An 18,623-nucleotide genomic window follows, 5' to 3' on the forward strand; every position below is an offset into this window, starting at 1 on the left:
GACGCAAGTTGCTCAAAGCTATGTGTGTAACAAAGTATCGTTATATATGACAGTTTAAGTCAGGTTCACCCTCATCGTGCACACGTGAGAAGCTGTAGAGTTGGATTATTCTATGCATCTGTAGTGAGTCTGGCATTTTCTCAATTTAACATTCTTAATAATTAATAGAATTCTTAATAATTCATAGAATTCATACCACGTAGGCATACCACGCGAATTATGCGATTATGATTTTAATTTAAACGCATAAGGTAGAGATGTACTTTTTCTCCCAAGATCTGGCATCCCATCTGGCACAGAGCAACACGACGGGAACAGATACTACTTTCTAACTACCTCCACAAAAATAGTAATAATAACAGCAAGCAACAAACTGTGACTTGGTCGGGCCGATCTTTAAACCTGTTTATTTGCCCAGAGATCAATTCAAGTGAACTAAAGTTGAATTTACGGAGCTCAAGAGTGGGTTTTGCTTGTGCACCTTGGAAGTATCGAGGGACTGTCATGGCGATGACTGCGTAATGAGTCAGAAACCTGACGCACTGGTTCAGCCGAGTGGATTTCCCAACAACACAACTGCGCTGAAAACACTCACGCTGTAATATATCTGCCCCAGTAAATATTGCGCACAGCGCTCACCTGAGGTACAGTACAGGCCAGAAGTTTGGACACACCTTCTCATTCAATGTGTTTTCTTTATTTTCATGACCATTTACGTTGGTAGATTCTCATGGAAGGCATCAAAACTATGAATGAACACATGTGGAGTTATGTACTTAACAAAAAGTGGAGACCTGACCTCCACAGTCACCGGACCTGAACCCAATCCAGATGGTTTGGTGTGAGCTGGACCGCAGAGTGAAGGCAACCGGACCAACAAGTGCTAAACACCTCTGGGAACTCCTTCAAGACTGTTGGAAAACCATTTCAGGTGACGACCTCTTGAAGCTCATCGAGAGAATGCCAAGAGTGTGTAAAGCAGTAATCAGAGCAAAGGGCGGCTATTTTGAAGAAACTAGAATATAAAACATGTTTTCAGTTATTTCACCTTTTTTCAACTACATAACTCCACATGTGTTCATTCATAGTTTTGATGCCTTCAGTGAGAATCTACCAACGTAAATGGTCATGAAAATAAAGAAAATACATTGAATAAGAAGGTGTGTCCAAACTTTTGGCCTGTACTGTATGTAAATTAAAAAATGAAAATGATTTACCCAAAGATAATTACACTCGCCCAGAGAACATCAGGATCCAAATAGCATTTACTGGCCAAGCACAAGCAAAACAGTATAAAACAACAACAATATACAATCTAGTCTGAATCTTATAAACAGAGAATACAAAGATTATGGAAAAATGTCACTGGTTTACATAAAGTGCAGTTGAAATGTGTGTGACAGTTCAGCTGTTCCTGTGTTGGCTGGTCTGCCAACAGTCTGCAGGCTTCTGGTTGAAACGTCAGTGTCCAGGATGTGACAGGGATGGGTCCTGCATGGGGGACAGGGGGACACCGATGATCTTTTCTGCCTTCTGTTGTAGTCTGTTCCTGTCCTGTTTGGTGGCTGCTCCATGCCAGACGGTGATGGAGGAGCACAGGATGGACTCAGTGTCTGCAGTGTAGAACCGGATCAGCAGCTCATGTGGTAGACTGGCCTCAGGAAGTACGTCCTCTGCTGGGGTTTTTTGGAGAATGGAGGGGATGTTGGTGTTGGTGTCCCACTTCAGGGTCTAGGGAGTGGTGGTACCCGGGAACTTGAAGATCTCCACAGGAGATATTGGGTTGTCTGATATGGTGAGAGGGAGCAATGTTGATGGATGTCTTCTGAAATACTCATTATATTAAAATATGTATGGTTATTTTATTTATTTTTTTACCAAAAAATGTTTTAACTTGTTTAAGAAAATTAACAGCGAGGTAATCATTTTAAACATGATTAACAAACAAAACTGCCCCTCACTGTAGCATATAGTAGGGATATTAATGTGCAAATAGGCCAAATCAATATTACATACAGTTAAAAGGAATAAAATGCTAAATGGGGCAGTGGTGGCCTAGCCGTTAAGGAAGCGGCCCCGTAATCAGAAGGTTGCACCAAAGTGGAACAAAGCACCATCCCCACACACTGCTCCCCGGGTCATGGCTGCTCACCAAGGGTAATGGTTAAAAGCAGAGGACACGTTTCATTGTGTCACCATGTGCTGGGCTGCAGTGTTTCACAATGACAATCACTTTCTTTTCTTTTTTCTTTATGACTGTCTTTAATCACTGCTGATTAAATTCCTATCCTACAACTTAGCATCATACACAATGGTATTCATTATGTAGGGCTGAGGTTGAGCACAGTTATTTGAGTTATTTTTTTTCCAAACAAGGTTTTCTTTAGTGATCTTCCATGCAATGAAAAAATTTAATTTGATTCAAATTCTTTGCTCTCATCCTTTTTGGACTTTTTTCATTATGAATTTTAATTATAAGTCGTACTATAATATCAACTTAACTTACTTTCTTCAATTAGAAGTGACTTCCTTTTACCAATTACAAGAATTGCCTCCCCAGGAATGAAGTGCTTTACTTTAGAACATAAAGTTAATGGGACAGACTGAGATGGCTTATGTATGTAGGCCGGACCCCTGCAAATTAGTTTTTTATTTTTTTCTGGTCCTGCACATGTCATTAATGTTAATGTGTCAAAAGCCTGATGTATGAAGGTAATCTGAATGCCTTGGCTATTACACCAAATGGTTCTAACCATTATCCCACTGCTAACGTGCATCAAACCCAGCAGGGTTTTGCAACTGGAGTACAAACTCAGAACCTTCAGGCTGTTGATTCAATCATTACACCATGGAAAATGCTTTTTAACAGTTCATCTGCTGGAATGATGTTGGCATGTAACAGCATGTTGGCTTTCTTTGAAAATAATTAAAAAAGGGTTATATACTGGTTACAGGCACACAAAGGATGGTGGCTAGCAAGGATCGGCAATACAACTAAATCCAATGTGCATCATCTTGTTCCTCCTGGCTACACGCAGCCTCCATATTCAAATTCCAGTAAATTATCGCAAATTATTTATAATGGGAAATAAAAATAATTAAAGCAACTTAAAGCTGCTTCATTAGCGAAGTTCAGACCAGCACTTGTGTTTTAACCATTTAAATATAGTGACCTCAACTGGCCACAATGTGTACAGCTAATATATTCAAATAATTAAAAAATGCAGCATCCAGCCAAACATGCCTCATGGGGAAGAGATGCTTTAATCCAAAGCTGTTAAAAGTGTCAGATGTCCTCATCTAACAAGTCACACTCGGCCAAAACAGATGGGTGAGTTTTCATAAATGGGTCAGTCATTGCCAGTGAATCATTCTACATTTTATTTGACATGAAAGTACAAATATGCTATGGCTTTCATCCACTTACCAGGCTTTGCACAAAGATATCATGGATGTTCCAGGGATCTTATTACATTCCCAGCTCTATGGTATTGACTGCATTGGAGTCTGTATTGAAACTAGATTGATGTCTAGCTGGACTGTTTTAAGTTAGTTAGAGATATGCTAATGTCAGAAGAAAAGCCAGTTTGCTTACAATGGTACACATGGGAGTCATCGTGGGGTCTGCATGGTGAAGACTGCCCAGGGTCAAAAACCAGAGGAAAACCGGAGAACCTAGAGGAAACCTGTGCCAACACAGGGAGAGCATGCAAAGGTCTGAGAAGGTCTTTAAACTCAATTCCTTGGAGGTGTGAGTAAATACACATGTTGGTTCAAAGAATTAATTTCCAGCAATAATGATATGGCACTCAAGAGCGTCAAAATAATGTTAAATGTAAGACTAAGGGAATAAATAAACTGTTAAACCAAAGAAAACATGTTTGAATCTGTTTTTTATTGCGTTTGCAAACTTATATGTGATCTTAGCAGTGCGATAGTAGAATAGATTGTGTGCAATTAAAATAAAAAAAAATTATTTCAGTTTTATTTTTATTTATATTCAACCCTTTCCAGCTCGGTCCATATCCTGGATCTGCGGCCGAAATCAGTCGACGTCCCCGAGCAGCCCGTCAGCAGGTGGGACTCCGTGACTTCATTTCCGGCGGCGCCGGGAGCGGACGCCAGGGGGCGCGCGTCGCCCGGCTTCTCGGTCCAGAGGCGCGGGGCGGGGCGGAGACGCGCGACGTTCCGCCAGCCGAAAGGACGCACGCACGCACGCACGCACGCACGCGCCCGCCGGAGCTGAGCTCGCGGGGTTTATTTCGGGAGAAGCTGGTGAGAGAAGAAGAAGAAGAAGGAGGAGGAAAAAACAACAACTCAACGCGTACACACTAACGAAGCGCCGGGACTCGTTTACCGGAGGAGCGGCCGCCAGGTCCCGTGGAATTCGTCTTTGCCGGAGAAGACAGACAACAGAGCGGTTCCTTCGTCGCGCAGTCCGCGGAGACCTCGGTGGAAGATGGGCTCCCTCCCTGTGATGTCTGTCCTCCTTCTGGGCGTCGTGGCTCCAGGCTTGGCCGGTTATATCGAGGTACGCTCGCCCCGTAAACAAGCGCGTTCGGGTCGCCCCCCACATGCGTTTGGCCAGCAAATCCCTCTTTATAACGATTATTCGTAATCCTTGAGCGATCAAAACCCAACTACGCAACATTTTCCCTCCGGGTTGTTGTTGCAGCTTGTTTGTGGATCCTGCGTCGGTTCTCCGCTTCAATTTAACGCCTATTTTATTATACATTCGGATAGATGTATATATTTAATTTTAAACAGCTTGATATATTGTCCACGTTCACCGCGTTCCTGTAAATTAATCCTTTTACGAACCGAGATTGAGCCTAGTTGGTGGTTTGCCGGGGTTTTGATGAAGGTGAGAGCACAAAGGCTGGAGACGCCGCCGCGGTGCCTGTGGTGCATTGTGACTCTGAACGTGGAACGTAGACACGATACGAATATCGCGAGCCACGCAGCGAGGTGCCGAGTTTAACCCCACGCTGTAATGAAGGCGCGTATAAAGTTTCCCGTCACGGGTCCAGTGCTGGGCTTCGCTCCTTTATAAATGTAACGCAGTCACGTGGCTAGAACGCGTAGTTATTAAAGTGCGTCTGAGAGGACGAGGGAGAAAACTGCACCATTTTGCAAGTCTGTTATTGTTCAGTGGCCCTTTTAGTCTCTGCAAGCACGACGTGCTAAAATTCAGTCGTAGAAGATGAATTAAGTGACTCGTCTGAACATGGTTTGTGTATCTATTGAAATGATAATGACGTGTAATGATAAGTATCCAGGGCCATTTTGTGAACGTGTACGAATGCAACTGCACATACGTACAGTGCATGTCTGTGTGTATATATGTATATATATATATATATATATATATATATATATATATGATATATCAAGTCTAAATTAGTGAAAGGGTCCAAGTCATGTTGGCTCTATTGAATAGTGACACTTTAAGCTTGAGACGGCATGGCAGGCGCTCGGTTTTAGTGCTGCGGCTCACGTCGGGGAGGTGCACCCTGGGCCTTCTGATGGATTGATGGTGGCTCCCTGGGCGGCTCAGCGTGGCTTTCGGGTAATATTAGTGCGCCTGTGGCCGGCCTTGGGTCCGAATCCCCGCACCGCACGGCGTCGTCTCAGCGGGCCTATTTTTAGATCGACTCGATATCGAGCGGCTTCTGGCTTCCACAATGAAACTGCTGCGTGGGTGGGCTCCCCAAAGGCCTTCCTCTTTAGATCTCCGTTTGTTTATGACTCGCTGAAATCAAAGGGTCGGCGCTCACGTCCAAAAGCCCTTCTGATCGGCCGCTCCTTCCTGTCCGGTGGAAAACGCGAGCCGTAAAAAGGGCACGTGATCGGAAAGGTCCGATTGTCAGATCCACTGAGGTCGGCCCGTTGGGACAAAATACGAAAGCGGTGCTCTTGCTGCCACGGGTGGGGCAGCCATTTATAAATGTGCAATTCATCAAGGAATTGCGACACGTCGCTAGGCACTCGCTGATACGACTTACTGTCGAGTAATGCAGCCTGGAATCGCCGGAATGTTTACACCCCCTTGTTCATTGTGTGTTTAGCCTTGTGTCCAAGGCCACGAGCGTTTATCGCAGTCTTAGCGTGGAAAACAAGTCTGTAGACGTTCCGTCCGGAGATTATACCCCCCCCCCCCCCGCACTTTATTTTTATCGCAGAGAAAAGTCGGCCATTATGGCAGAACGATTTCTGATGACTCACGGCCGTGCAACAAGCGATGGAAATTTCCGCGCCATGCAAATCCATACGAAAATGTTGCTCGCAACACGTTTTGACCCTGCGGCACAGGCCGTGGCTGCAGTATCTCGTCCGCGGCGCGTGGATGCTGGTGCAACGTACGAAGTGGGACCAGAACGGGGTGAACTCTTACGGCCGCTTGATCGGACGTGCGAAATGCAATTAAAACCCCGGCGACACGGAACATCTGTCTTCGCTCCTCGTTCCCGCGGCCATGCGGCCTTGGGCTTATAGGCGCTCGGGTTGCAGAGAGCCCTCGCAGGCCCGCGTTCAGTGCAGCTGGCCGGGGGGGGTGGTTGTGTGTGTGTGTGTGTGTGTGTCTGTCGGCAGCCCCGGCCGAGCACAAAGCGCGCAAACGCGGACGACTGATGGTCCGGTGTCGCGGGGGCTTTTATTTAAAGCCCTGGCTCCGCTGGAGATGAATGGCCCTTAACAACCGCGCATTGTGCGGCCTTGAAAACGGAACGATAGCCCCGGTGGCACGCAGTCCCCGTGCGGATAAAACCTTTTATGTCCTCGCTGCATTCGCAAGAAGACGCAAGTTGTGTTGTCGTTTTTGTTTTGCGGTGCTCTGGCTTTATCCAGTTCTTTCTGCACAGTGAAAATCTTTCATTATGAGTATGAGGTCTGTGGCTAAACTGGATAAAACAATTTCATAGCTAAGATTAACGCACCTTTCTACACCACAACACATTGGGAGTGGAAAGTGTTTAGCGAAATAATTGCGGTCCGATGATTTTCAGAACCCACAGATCCTATATTTGTGGGTTTTCTGAAATCCCGTTCCCGTACACCACAAATAATGACATTATACACATACAAATGGAATTGGGGCTTAAGTATTGCATATAAATGATAAATTCATGTTGAGCTGTGAGCAATTATATTTAAAAAGAGGGGTTCCAGTCGGTCACTGCACGAGTATTCTTTCCTCTGAAAAAGGGCAAATGTACGCACAGATTTTTTTTGGGAACACTCTGTGAGCCCTTAATTGATGCATTCATACTCAAGCTGTCAGGCCACCGAGCCGGCCAGCTCCTTTAATTAAAGTAATTAGAGTTCCGTTCAGAATCCTGAAGACACGCCGACCCTTTGCTGATGAGATGGAGCCGCTCGACAAAGAGAATTATTCATCTCCCAGTAACCAAGAAAAAGGTTGTGCAGCATTTACTTTTCATGCTGGCGCGCCCCTCAGTCAGAACCCCGATCCCCCATCGGAACACGAATACAACACGCGGCGAGTTGTTTGACCAATTGAACTTTGCATTTGGGCAAATCCTCTTAGCCCTAAGAGACGTTAAGCTGTGCCGAGGAGGGGAAAACCTAATCCCAGCGGAAGGCCGCAAAGGAACGGGACACCTGGCACGTTCACTAGTGCATTTACATGTGTGACATTTAGCAGACACGCTTATCCCGAGCGCGTTACAGTCTGTCGCGACTGGGACAGTCCCCCCTGGAGACACTCGGGGAGAAGTGTCCTGCTCAGGGACACAATGGTAGTAAGTGGGGTTTGAACCTGTGATGTCGTGCAAGCGCAGTCCCGCGAGGACGGAGTGGAAAACGTAGCCGCTCGTATCCTCGTATATTGGAACGTAGCGGCCTTGTCGGGCAAGTCCCCGTCTGCACAACGTCCGTCTTTGTCTCCTGGGCGCTGTGTGCGCTCTAATTATCCCGTGCGTGCCGAAACGCCGCCAACATGTGCACCCAAATCCTCCTGCTGCTCGGCACGTCACCCCGCCCCCCCGAGGCGCAGGAGAGCTCGCGGAAGATCCGCGTCGGGGTGAAAACGCGTTCCACGTGGGTGTTTCGGATTTTTTGTTAGTGTCTTTTCAGCCACTTCCTCCCGGCGGGGGTCACACTCGCCGGTGTCGGGGCCATTTGGCGGCGGGGGGTGCGGCGCGGCATTTGTTCCCCTTCTCGTCTGTTCCAGTCACCGTGGTTGGTGCGGTATTTACGGTGTTGACGGGGTGAGCCAGGGGAGGTGTTGGACCTGGAAGAGTACGAAAATAAAGGGGAAAAGAAGCCTTTTCAGGATTCAAGAGGGCTTTGGCCATACAACAACAGGCCAGTAGACACCGTACATGCAACTGAAACATGCAGCTTTTATTCATTTTGTAAGAAGTGCCCGAATAAAAATGTCTTCATGGAGGAATAGAGATGATATTTCAGTTTTACGAAAAAGGTGGATTAGAGAATTATTATTATTAAATGACCTAAGTAGAAGTATTATGGATTTTTTTAAATATCTCTCTCTTTATTTACAGACACATGAAAGGGAACCTGTGCGGAGTTCCGTCCGATCTTTTTTTTTTTTTTTTTTTTTTTTCTTGGCCAAATAATTGTCTACTCACTTGATGGGTGTATAATTGCCTAGATAACTCAGGGCTTCATGCTGTATTTAATATTTTTTTATGTGCGTGCCCATGAATAAAATATCCCATGCTGCGTCGAGGAGCGCATCTCCGGAGCTTGTGTGTGGGCATGTGTTCACGTCTGGGTCTCAGGGTGCATGTTAAATTTAAACCGCGGCTTCTCCCTCTCGCTGCAGCCTCCGCCGGGTTTGCCTCTTTGTGTCTGTTTTTGTCATCTGTGTCACGTCATTGCATGTAATTGGCCGCTCTCTCTCTCACTCACACACACACACACACACGTTCTCCACACTCATCCATTTTTTGTGTGTCTTTTTGCCTTTTATCATCTTGGTTTGTAGCCCTGATCCTCTGCTTGTCTGACTGAGTGTCTTCTGTGCATCTCCATGGCTTTTTTTTTATTAACATCTATCTGTCTCTGGCTGTCTGCGCCTTCCCTTTGTCTGAGGTGGCGTCGGATTCTGCCCTGTGTGTTGGAACATGAACCTCGCCCTGTTGCATACGCTGATCTTGTTCCGGCAGCGTTCCCACAAGTATGGAATTCTATATCGTCTTCAAGTACGAGAAATGCAGTTCAGTATAATCTGCCATGTTTACACTGAGACTTTGCCCCAAATGTGCCGCAGAAGGAAGTTCTCTTCTGTGAAGCAAAGATGGAAACATAAAATAAATAAATACACACACACACACACACACACACACATATACAACAACAACAACATTTATTTCTTATATTGCCCAAAATCACATACAGTATGTCTCAATGGGCTTTGACAGACCCCCCACACTTGACCCTTCTGCACACAAGGAAAAACTCCACACAAAAAAACTCTAGGAGAGAGAAAAAAAGAAAGGAAGAAACGAGTGATACAGAGAGGGACCCCCTTCCAGGGTAGAGTGAGCCTGCATATATAATAATAAGTCCTACAGTTGTAGGGTTGGAGAAGTTCAGAATGTAGTCCAGTGTCATGGTCTAGATTACGTGTCCATAATGATGCTACTGGTCCACTTGAAGATCCCTGAAGCTGTAGTTGTAACGGTGGTGGTGGCTGTGGTGACCCTCTGGTTCGTTTCATGATGTGTACACATTTTTTTTTGGAAAGACAGAAAAGACTCCTTTGACACTGACACCGTAACCGTTGGTCTTTACAAAAGAACAGTGAGAGTTGAGATTGCGGTTCCGTGCCGAAATATGATTTGTTAAGTTGCATTTTCTGTGGATTTGTAAGAACTGTGCCATTTCCTTGAAATTGAGCATTTGTTGAGCAGCCGCTGTTTATGGTTAATCTGGGTAGGATGTCGAGTGTGATAACGGTTCGGTTTTTGTAGGTGGTGATAGGAGAGATCAAGTGTGACTCATAACCCCGCCGAACGCAGGCGGAATGTTTGATTTGGCCTTTCCGAGCGGCAGGAACGATCTCTGGGTACGACAGGATGGGAGGGCTGCCCTGGCCTGTCACGCATCCTGCCCCGCCGCCCAGTGCCGAATTCTTCATCCGTCACCAGGAAGGGAAAAGGGTGGAGAGAAACGTTGGGACCCTGTCCTCTGACCTGGAAATGGTAACCAAAAGTGTGGATGGGAGGGACTCTGCTGCTGCTTTTTTCTTTCCTGATGCATGCGTGAAAAGATGGAAAATGTCAGAACGGCAGGAGATGGGTGCACTGCGCTGCAAAGCTATACTCCCTCAGAGGGTAGCAGACCTTGCACTGAGGCAGCAGATTTTTGGAGGGGGACGAGCAGCAGAGGACGAGGCAGAGCCTGACTGGAACGTCCCATTTGGGGACTGTGGCAGAGTGAGGGACTGGTGTCCTGCTGTCACGCCTGCTGTGTTAATACACTTTCGGTATATTTTAAAATTGATTGGGTTTAATAGCTATCACCTTTTATGTGGTAATTAATTCAATTGTATTTAAAAATCTGGACATTTCAATGCGATTGGTGGGATAAAAATAAATTCAATATTAGCTTCCTCGGTGTCCGTGGATTCCACATAAAATATCATGATTGTCAGTAGCATCTGACTACATGAGTGAAACATGCAGTCATGATTTTTTTTTTTTTTTTTTAAATCAAGTCCTTACATTTCTGAATTAGTTTTTCACGCTCAACCTTTTAATTTTACATCAAGAAATTAGCATTACCTTGTTTTTTCCAATGCTGTGTGGACCAAATATAGATGCTGTTTCTATACAGGATTTGGACTAAAATAACACAAGTCTTGACTGAATGACAGTGAAGAGTAATCTTTTTTTTTTTTTTTTTTTTTTTTTTTAATGAACCAGCATTTTGGTTCTGTAACAGTGATATGGTCTGTTAATAATACGAAACACTCCAAGAAGCCTTAGGATAGTAATTTGCATTTACATTTACAGCATTTATCAGACGCCCTTATCCATAGCGACTTACAATCAGTAGATATAGGGACAGTCCCCCCTGGAGCAACTTTGGGTTAAGTGTCTTGCTGAGGGACACAATGGTAGTAAGTGGGATTTGAACCTGGGTTACACCTGGAGTGTGTTACCCACTAGGCTACTACCATTGATTGTATAGCTCTTGCCATAGTCCTGCAATGAAAAGACTGCAGGGATAGTTTTCCCAGGTATTGGGGAAGGGGCGGAGTTTTAATGATTTATGAATTCTGTGTTTACGTTTTTGTTGAATATAATTGATTTATTGTTGGTCTGAAAAATGGGTGTGTCCAGGTCTATAAAAACCGTCCCACTCTTTCAGTTGAGAGATTAGAGAAAGAGAAGAGTTGTACAGGCGAGGTTGGTTTACGTTTTATTATTAATGTTTTTTTTTTTATTTTGTTTTTTTTTATTATATTATTTAATAAAGTGAGTCTGCCTCTGAACGGCAACCACTTTGTGTCTCCATCCCTGCCACCGTCACCGCCCGGCTGTCCTGCACAGGGGGATCTTCATGTCCTTCTCACAGGTTCTATAACAATGATAAGGTTATAAGCTTTTCTGAATTCTTTCTTCTAACTGATGCGAGTCATTTAGGTCTGTCTGATGAGAGCGAGCGTTCAGGACTGGCATGGAGCACGATGGCACAACCAGATTCCTTGAATTATTAATGTTAGTAAATTTGCTTTTGCAACAATAGTCTCAGAAAACCCTCACTGTGAAATGATCTCTTCCACCGTGAAGAATAGCTGCCTCAGCTCCAAGCTTCATCACCATACGCTGTGTGAAGTAACTGCGGTAGGATTCATCGATGTATTGCCCAACCCTGCATCATTCGTTCATTACGTAATGACGTGATTTTTTATTTATTTATTTTTTCTACACCCTGTGCGAGGTGGCAGAGGCAGGGTCATGCGAACGGGGGTTTGGTGTGACAGGAGGAGACGAGTGCAGTCACAGACGGGCGTGAGAGGTCTGAGTTCGGTGCGAAAGACTAAGGTTAAAGAGCGCATGACGCACACACATTTTACTCCCAGTGTTCCTTTCATGCCCCCTCTCCATCCAGCGGGATGTTTTCCTCCCAGAAAGTGCTTTACATAACGCCGCTGACCCCGCGGCTGAAGGGGATGGGGTTCTCGATGTGTAAACACCACACAGACGCTGGCTGTTCTTCTTTAGCCTGAGAGGGGAGCAGACAGGAAGTAGCCCATATGGTCCGGCCCGCGTGGACCCGCCCTGAAAATCCGAAAGCTAACTACCCTGCGGTTATGACCGTATCTGTGAAACGATGTTTGTTCCGCACAGGACGAAATGAATCATCCTGGGACTGGGACTGCCTTCTTTTGTTTCAGCTTTTTGTCCAGGTTCGGAAGCTCAGCGGCCTCCAGCGGATTCGCTGTGCGCTGTGTGTATTTGGAACGTACAGTTATCATGACGTTGGCATTAGTCCTGTGATATGGCCGTATAATGTTTCTCAACAAATCAGCAGATTTGTATTCATTTTTTCATATATATAGACTGGTCGTTGCTCTGTAAACATCCTAGCATGGTGATTTAACACCGCTTGTTGTCTCTGCTTTGACAAAGTCTGATCGCATGTCATCACTCTGCCATTCAAGCTTAGCCAAAGCAAATTAAAATATAGCAACACAACAAGCTGTTTGGATCTGCCGCCGTTATGGGACATTTGATCATTAGCGGCTAATTATGGCTAATTATAGCGAATTCCAAGCAGCCCCACTGATGCCCATCCCCCTAAAGATATGTGTTCATAAAAATACCCTGCTTATGTTCCAGGATCCTATTTAGGTCTGCCGTTGCCATGTCTGGGCACGGAGTCGGGGAGCCATCGGAGTCTGCCCGGCTGTAATGCCCTTTGAGAAATTCAGGGACCTTTATTTATTTATTGATTGTTTTTGGGTGGGTGTGAAGGGTGTGTCAGTGATGCTGTGTGAGATGCCACCATGCCAGCAAGAGAAGGCGACGCACGGAGTCGGCCCCGCCAGCACCTAAACCTCCCCTCCCCTGACCGCCGATGAGTGCCAGCGTCGCATTGCACATTGTTTCATTTTTCTTTACTGAGGTGGAGGGACTCAGGTGTGCTTACTGTGTTGGGAACAGGGTTTGGTGTGGGGTTAAGCGGTTCCGGTGGTACTGGAGCCTTTGTTCTGTGATTTTCTTTTTTTATGTTTTTTGCTCCCTCCCTAATTCTGCTACATCGCCATTCACTTCAGGCTTTCTGCCCGCTGAGCATCTTGCCTGGCCTCCAGGAGATAATATTTCCCAGCTATGCCTGTGGCTTTGACCTTGGGCGGTTTCAAAGCCGTGGCGATACCAGCAGTCATGATACTTTTGTCCCTGAGATTTTCAACCCCCGACTCCCATTTCCCTCGCCCTGTACAATGTTGGAGATGCAGCATTCCCCGGGCTCCATGCGTGAAAGTCAGCGTGTTCTAGCAGCTGCACGTCGTATTAGCGCTCTGCTCTCTGTTACCAGCACCACCCCGTTGTCCAGCTGGTAACCGAATATATGTAATCTGCTAATATTGCACACAGCACTGATGCATATGCTGAGCGCCGCCTCCTCACACCTTCTGCTTTCATGGAACGGCAAATCACACAGCACCTATAGCATTCGCTTGTCAGCTTTGCTGCCAAAAGGAACCTTTCACCAATTTCCCCGGTAAATCATGTTCCTTTGGTGAACCAGGTAATTTACTCTAATTCAAGATGTAGAGAACAGATCTCAGTTCCTACCTGACGTGAAAAATGTAAATGTAATAATGCAGATGCCATCAAAACATATATATTTTTTTTTTAATACTTTAATACTTTAATAAATTTTACCAGTTTATTTTTTCTAAAATATCCTTTTCTTTTTAGCTGCAGTTGAAAGTTAATCTGCTCTGGCTTTTGATAACCATCCAGGTGTAATTATTTGTTCACCGGAAGACCAACTTTGATGTACAGAGAAGTTTAATTCTTTAATTTAATCATTCTGGATGATTTTAAACCCCCACAGTAGGTTAATGCCAGGTTAGTAACACGCCTTGTTCATCTGGCTTTCAGGGAGCTGTACGAACATTACCAGTGTTATTGACTTCTCAGGGCCATACCCACTTCCAAACCTGTAGATAGAGGATCAGTGCTTAAATTCACCTTTTTTTTTTTTACCTTCAGAGCCGCCTACATGCTTTGTGGAATAGATTCTACGAGGTGACGGAAACATTCTTGCAGAGATTTTGGTCCATGTGGATTTGAAAGCATCATTTGCCGGCTGCACATCCATGATGTGAATCTCCTGTTCCACCATTCCGTTCCACACCTCAGAGGTGTATGTTCCCCATACCACTGTGCGTGAGTGTCATTATGAATGTTGAAAAGGGCGTCCTGCCCCCCCTGTTTTGTATTCTCTCCTCGGCCAAGTGACAGCACCACCGGCCCATGTCTCAGGTCTCCTTGCTGCTGCTCTTTCACCCCCCCAACAATTATCTGCTTAAGTTGCTCATTAGGTTCAAAGTGCAAAACTGAAAAGAGAGCTGTCAGCGGCAGACTGTGTGTGTGTGTGTGTGTGTGTGTGTGTGTGTGTGTGTGTGTATTGATGGGACTGCTGTGTATGGACCTGCATCTAGATCAGTATAGCTTCTGAGAAGGAAGAAGAATGGAGCGGAGGGGGAAGCGGCCACAGCGGAGTCGTGCGTAGGTCATTTCTCAGAAATCCCCCACCTCTTAGCACAGAGATTAGGCACCCGTGCTCTCTAACAGGCGAGTGAAACATTCTCCCGTCTAATCCCCTCCTCTTCACAGACTGCTGAGGGTGCGGAGCGGCACGCCGGCCTAAGCGGTGAAATGAAATGCAAAAGGCACCAAAACCTGGTGCTCGGCTAAGCCCCACAGATCTCTAGCGTTTCTCTATTGCCCGATGTTGTGGACCGTTCCACCTACCCCTGCAAAAACATCCCTTGGGGGGAAAAGGACAGTTTTCCTACATCATATACGCTCCCTAATCTGATTTTGAGGGCTCAAATAATTCCCTCAATTTCCGGGAAACCCTATCAGAGGATTGCCGTTCCACTTGCCTTGGCTTATCACAGAACAGTGTAGGGTTAAGTATCCGGCTGCTGGCAGGGTTTATAAGGGCCGAGTTTGAGCTCTTAGCGGTTTGACTCTCGAGTTGGTTCACCTCTTGGCTCCAGCCACCACAGTTGGTCACTAATAGTTTAATCTGACTAATTTGTGCGCCGTAGCCCGAGAACGATCAGATGCTTAATTGAGAGCATTCCGGCAGAGGCGGAAGGCGGGAGATGAAAAGCAGGCCTTCAGAAGGCTTGATTTTCCCATCTGATATGAGATGAGGGAGATTTCGGGAGAGGAAGATGATTGGAACAGAGGGAGACAGCCTTAATAATAAATAATAATAAAAAGCGTGGAACGAGGCAGTCAAGTCTATGGAACGTTGATGCAGGGAATGGTCACCGCTCATCTCTGCAGGGGTGCGAGGCGTCTATTTTTGTCAAACATCTGGCGCGGTGATGTCAGGAATGTAATCCTCTCAGGCAACACGTGGACTTTAAGCAGGGATTGAGAGGACCGAGGTTGGGGGGGGTGGTGGTGGTTCGCCTTCCCACACGGCTTATTGAAACGACGAGAGGGCAAGATGGAGGCGGGGAGAAAATAAATACGTATCAAGTAAACAGAGATGAGAGAACAAACTGAAAAAAGGTTAGTGGGAGGAGACAGGGTGCTGGGATGAGGAGGAAGATGGTACAAAGTGCACTGAGCCTCTGTGCCTTTCATGGCTGTCCTGTCACCGTCGCAGCTCCTGCCTTATGGCAGTCTTATGGCAGATTTGGGTCGTCAAGTGATCACCCAATCACTTGAATCCAGTCCTCTTTTTGAGCTGATTGTTCACTGTGAAAAAATCTAATTTCTCTATTCATGTTCCATAACAATATTCTTCACCAAGAGAAGCTGAAAATAAATTTAATTTCATGGCAACACGTGGCAAAAAAATCATAATGACTAGTGCATCATAAAAAGGCCCCATCCAATAATTTCTTTCTTCCTGAGTATTTTCCCCAGCCAAAAGTGTGTGTGTGTGTGTGTATATTTATAATTCGATTTATGTGAAGTCTCCATTTGGTAACTTTCAGGTTTGAGGTTCCGAACTTCTTACTTTCATGCTCATCATCAGCAGTCAACATGTATTTCACCGTATTCTGAAGTCCTGTTTGCATGGCCTCAGTCGGTGTGATTCATGTTAAGTAGCTGCCGTTCTCTTCAGCCTGTACCAAACTCGCACGCCCCATGCTGTAAATAGGCGACATGCTGCGAGCTGCACCTATAGGGCTGCACTCCCCTCCCTCACTTTCCCCATGAGATTTATTCCCAGAGGGGGAGATGCTCTAAAAATCCTAACAAGCCAGGTACAGACCGCAATAAAACACACGCTTTTCCTTTATCCTGGTTTCAGCCTTCAAAATTGAACTGACCGCTTAAGAATGTCTTCCGTCTTTCAGGTTCTGAACCTAGGCCGGTATATATCCTGCTTCAGTTGGATGGGTGTATAAAAATGACCCGAATTGCATGTTGGGATTTTCGGAATAAAATACACGCGAAGTATGCGGAATCATAATCTAGAGCACTGCTGACAATGTTTTCATTCCGACCTTCTGTGCGTCCAATCTGCCACCTGCATTAGTGTGTTATTAATGATCACCCTGTCCTAGTTAAGCCGTATTTCTGGGATGAAAACAATGTCGGGGGGTCTTCTAGGAACAGGGTCGGAAGCCCCGGACTTGGAGTGCGTGGGTCGGCCTGTAAATCGCTGCGTAAACGCTTCTCCGCTGAAACTGTAACAGGTCCGCAGATGTTATCATGAATATGAAAACGCTGGCTTGTCCCCCCCATTCAGTACTTGACTGAAAATGTGGCGGTGGCAGCAACACAGCTGAAAAAGTCCCCAGCGAAAATATAACGTCATTTCCTAAATCACATGGATTTTCTTTTAACTGCTTAGAAATGTCGTGTGATGTGTGACTAAAAGGGAAGTGTGTTTTCTCTGTTCCTTCCACTTCTTCCCTCCTTCACCCTGACAGTGACAGTGATTGCACCGACAGGTTCTTCCGGGCCAGCATGTGCCTTCTGCTTGTCAGACTCCTCCTAATGTCCACCGAACGTAGCCTATATAACAGAGGAGGAGCCAGAAGAATCAAAAAACAAATTCGCCTTCGCCATCTCAGCAGTTGCTGCTCTGGTCTGCTCTTCCTGCCTCTGCTCCGTCAATCATAAACCAATCTGTCCGATATCAAAACCCATCTACTGCAAGAGGCAGGAAGGCCCAAATGTAATATTTACCTCCGCTGAAATAGATCCTACTGGGTGTTCTTGATGTGTGTGTGTGTGTCCGTCCTCAGTCTCAAATGTGTGTCAAGCAGCGCCATGGGGAGGAGGTGGATTAGGCGGCCCTGCTGCTCCGTCCTCTGTGCTTCGATGGTGTCCACTTTCAGGGGGTGGAAATAGAAGTAATCTCTGCCTTCCTCCGATCATCGAGTCATCGCACCCCCTTTACTTTCCCGGTCTGGCAAAACACGCTCTTTTACTCATCACAGGAGTGTGTAAGGAGTGTGAAGTACAGGCCAGAGTAGTCCAGAGGGGGTCACCAGCTTTAGGACTTTATTGTTTTGGTAATCCGCTGCGCTCTCTCGCCACTTTTCATTTTCAAGTCGCAAATGCAAGTGCTCTGATCCAAAGCGTTGATTATATAATTCCAAATTATGTCATGTGTTTTAAAAAATTACTTTCATAAACACTGTATTTGTATATCAGTAGTTTATATGGCTTTACAGTTTCATCTTTTACAACAAAGTGAATATCACTGTCTGTCAAAACTGGATATTAATAGGCAATATAGGTTCTCTAAGTAAGTAATGTCATTTGTAGGCATGTGTATTGGCAAGGATCTCACAATACGATACGTGGGTCATGATAATGATTATATTCTGATATTTTGTGATGCTGAACATATTGCAATATTCTACAATTCACTGAAAATGTAAAAACAAAGCTGATATACAAGATGCTGTGTGGATCATATTAATAATTCAGCCAAAACAACTTCTCCGGACTGAATTTTGGACTAAATTTATCTACAAATTTATCGATATTTTGATGTCCCTGTATCAATACAATATCACCACATAAAATATTGCAATATATTGCTGAATCGATATTTTCTAACACCCCTAGTCATCTGGGTTCAAGCCAATCATATTAACATTATCTACACTAATCTTATTTACCAGATTTTGTCAGGTTTAATCTGAGTTTCTAAGTAAATGCTAATATGTGATTTCGAGTGATTATGCACGGTTTGCAGGAAAATAATTTCTGAAAGTCTTTTAATGAAAACACTTAGTGTTAAAGCATGTAGAACAAATGAATGGAACCTAGTTTGTTTACTGCAACTTTCTGCCAAAATACAGTAACCATACAGAGCAAAAGCCACATTGCTCACAGACAAAGTTCCTCCCTCCCCCATCAGACTGTCCAGCCTCTTTATACATCGAGCTGATTAAGATCAGG

General features: G+C 45.3%; 1 protein-coding gene and 1 long non-coding RNA gene across 7 annotated transcripts in view; one reads left to right on the top strand and one right to left on the bottom strand.

Moving 5' to 3' along the window:
- Positions 1-1,247: 1,247 nt before the first annotated feature.
- LOC114769010 (uncharacterized) lies at positions 1,248-5,165 on the bottom strand. 2 transcript variants are annotated; one of them, XR_003743176.1, is made up of 3 exons: positions 4,358-5,165; positions 3,596-4,272; positions 1,248-1,787 (listed from the first exon to the last, which is right to left on the bottom strand). It is a non-coding gene; the product is annotated as an uncharacterized LOC114769010 (long non-coding RNA). The 2 variants fall into 2 exon arrangements; XR_003743175.1 differs by having other exon boundaries at positions 3,596-5,152.
- The window catches only part of aplp2 (amyloid beta (A4) precursor-like protein 2), a 40,680-nt gene continuing 26,264 nt past the window's right edge, over positions 4,208-18,623 (top strand). For 2 of the 5 annotated variants that reach the window (XM_028961667.1, XM_028961668.1), the window contains exon 1: positions 4,209-4,531. In XM_028961667.1, the coding sequence (XP_028817500.1) occupies positions 4,460-4,531 (72 nt within the window). In that variant the 5' untranslated portion in view covers positions 4,209-4,459. Of the gene's footprint in view, positions 4,532-18,623 lie in introns of all 5 variants that reach the window. The other 3 variants (XM_028961664.1, XM_028961665.1, XM_028961669.1) reach the window with 2 other exon arrangements.

This window comes from Denticeps clupeoides, chromosome 19 (genome assembly GCF_900700375.1).
Source record: "Denticeps clupeoides chromosome 19, fDenClu1.1, whole genome shotgun sequence".
In the NCBI taxonomy this organism is placed as follows: domain Eukaryota; kingdom Metazoa; phylum Chordata; class Actinopteri; order Clupeiformes; family Denticipitidae; genus Denticeps; species Denticeps clupeoides.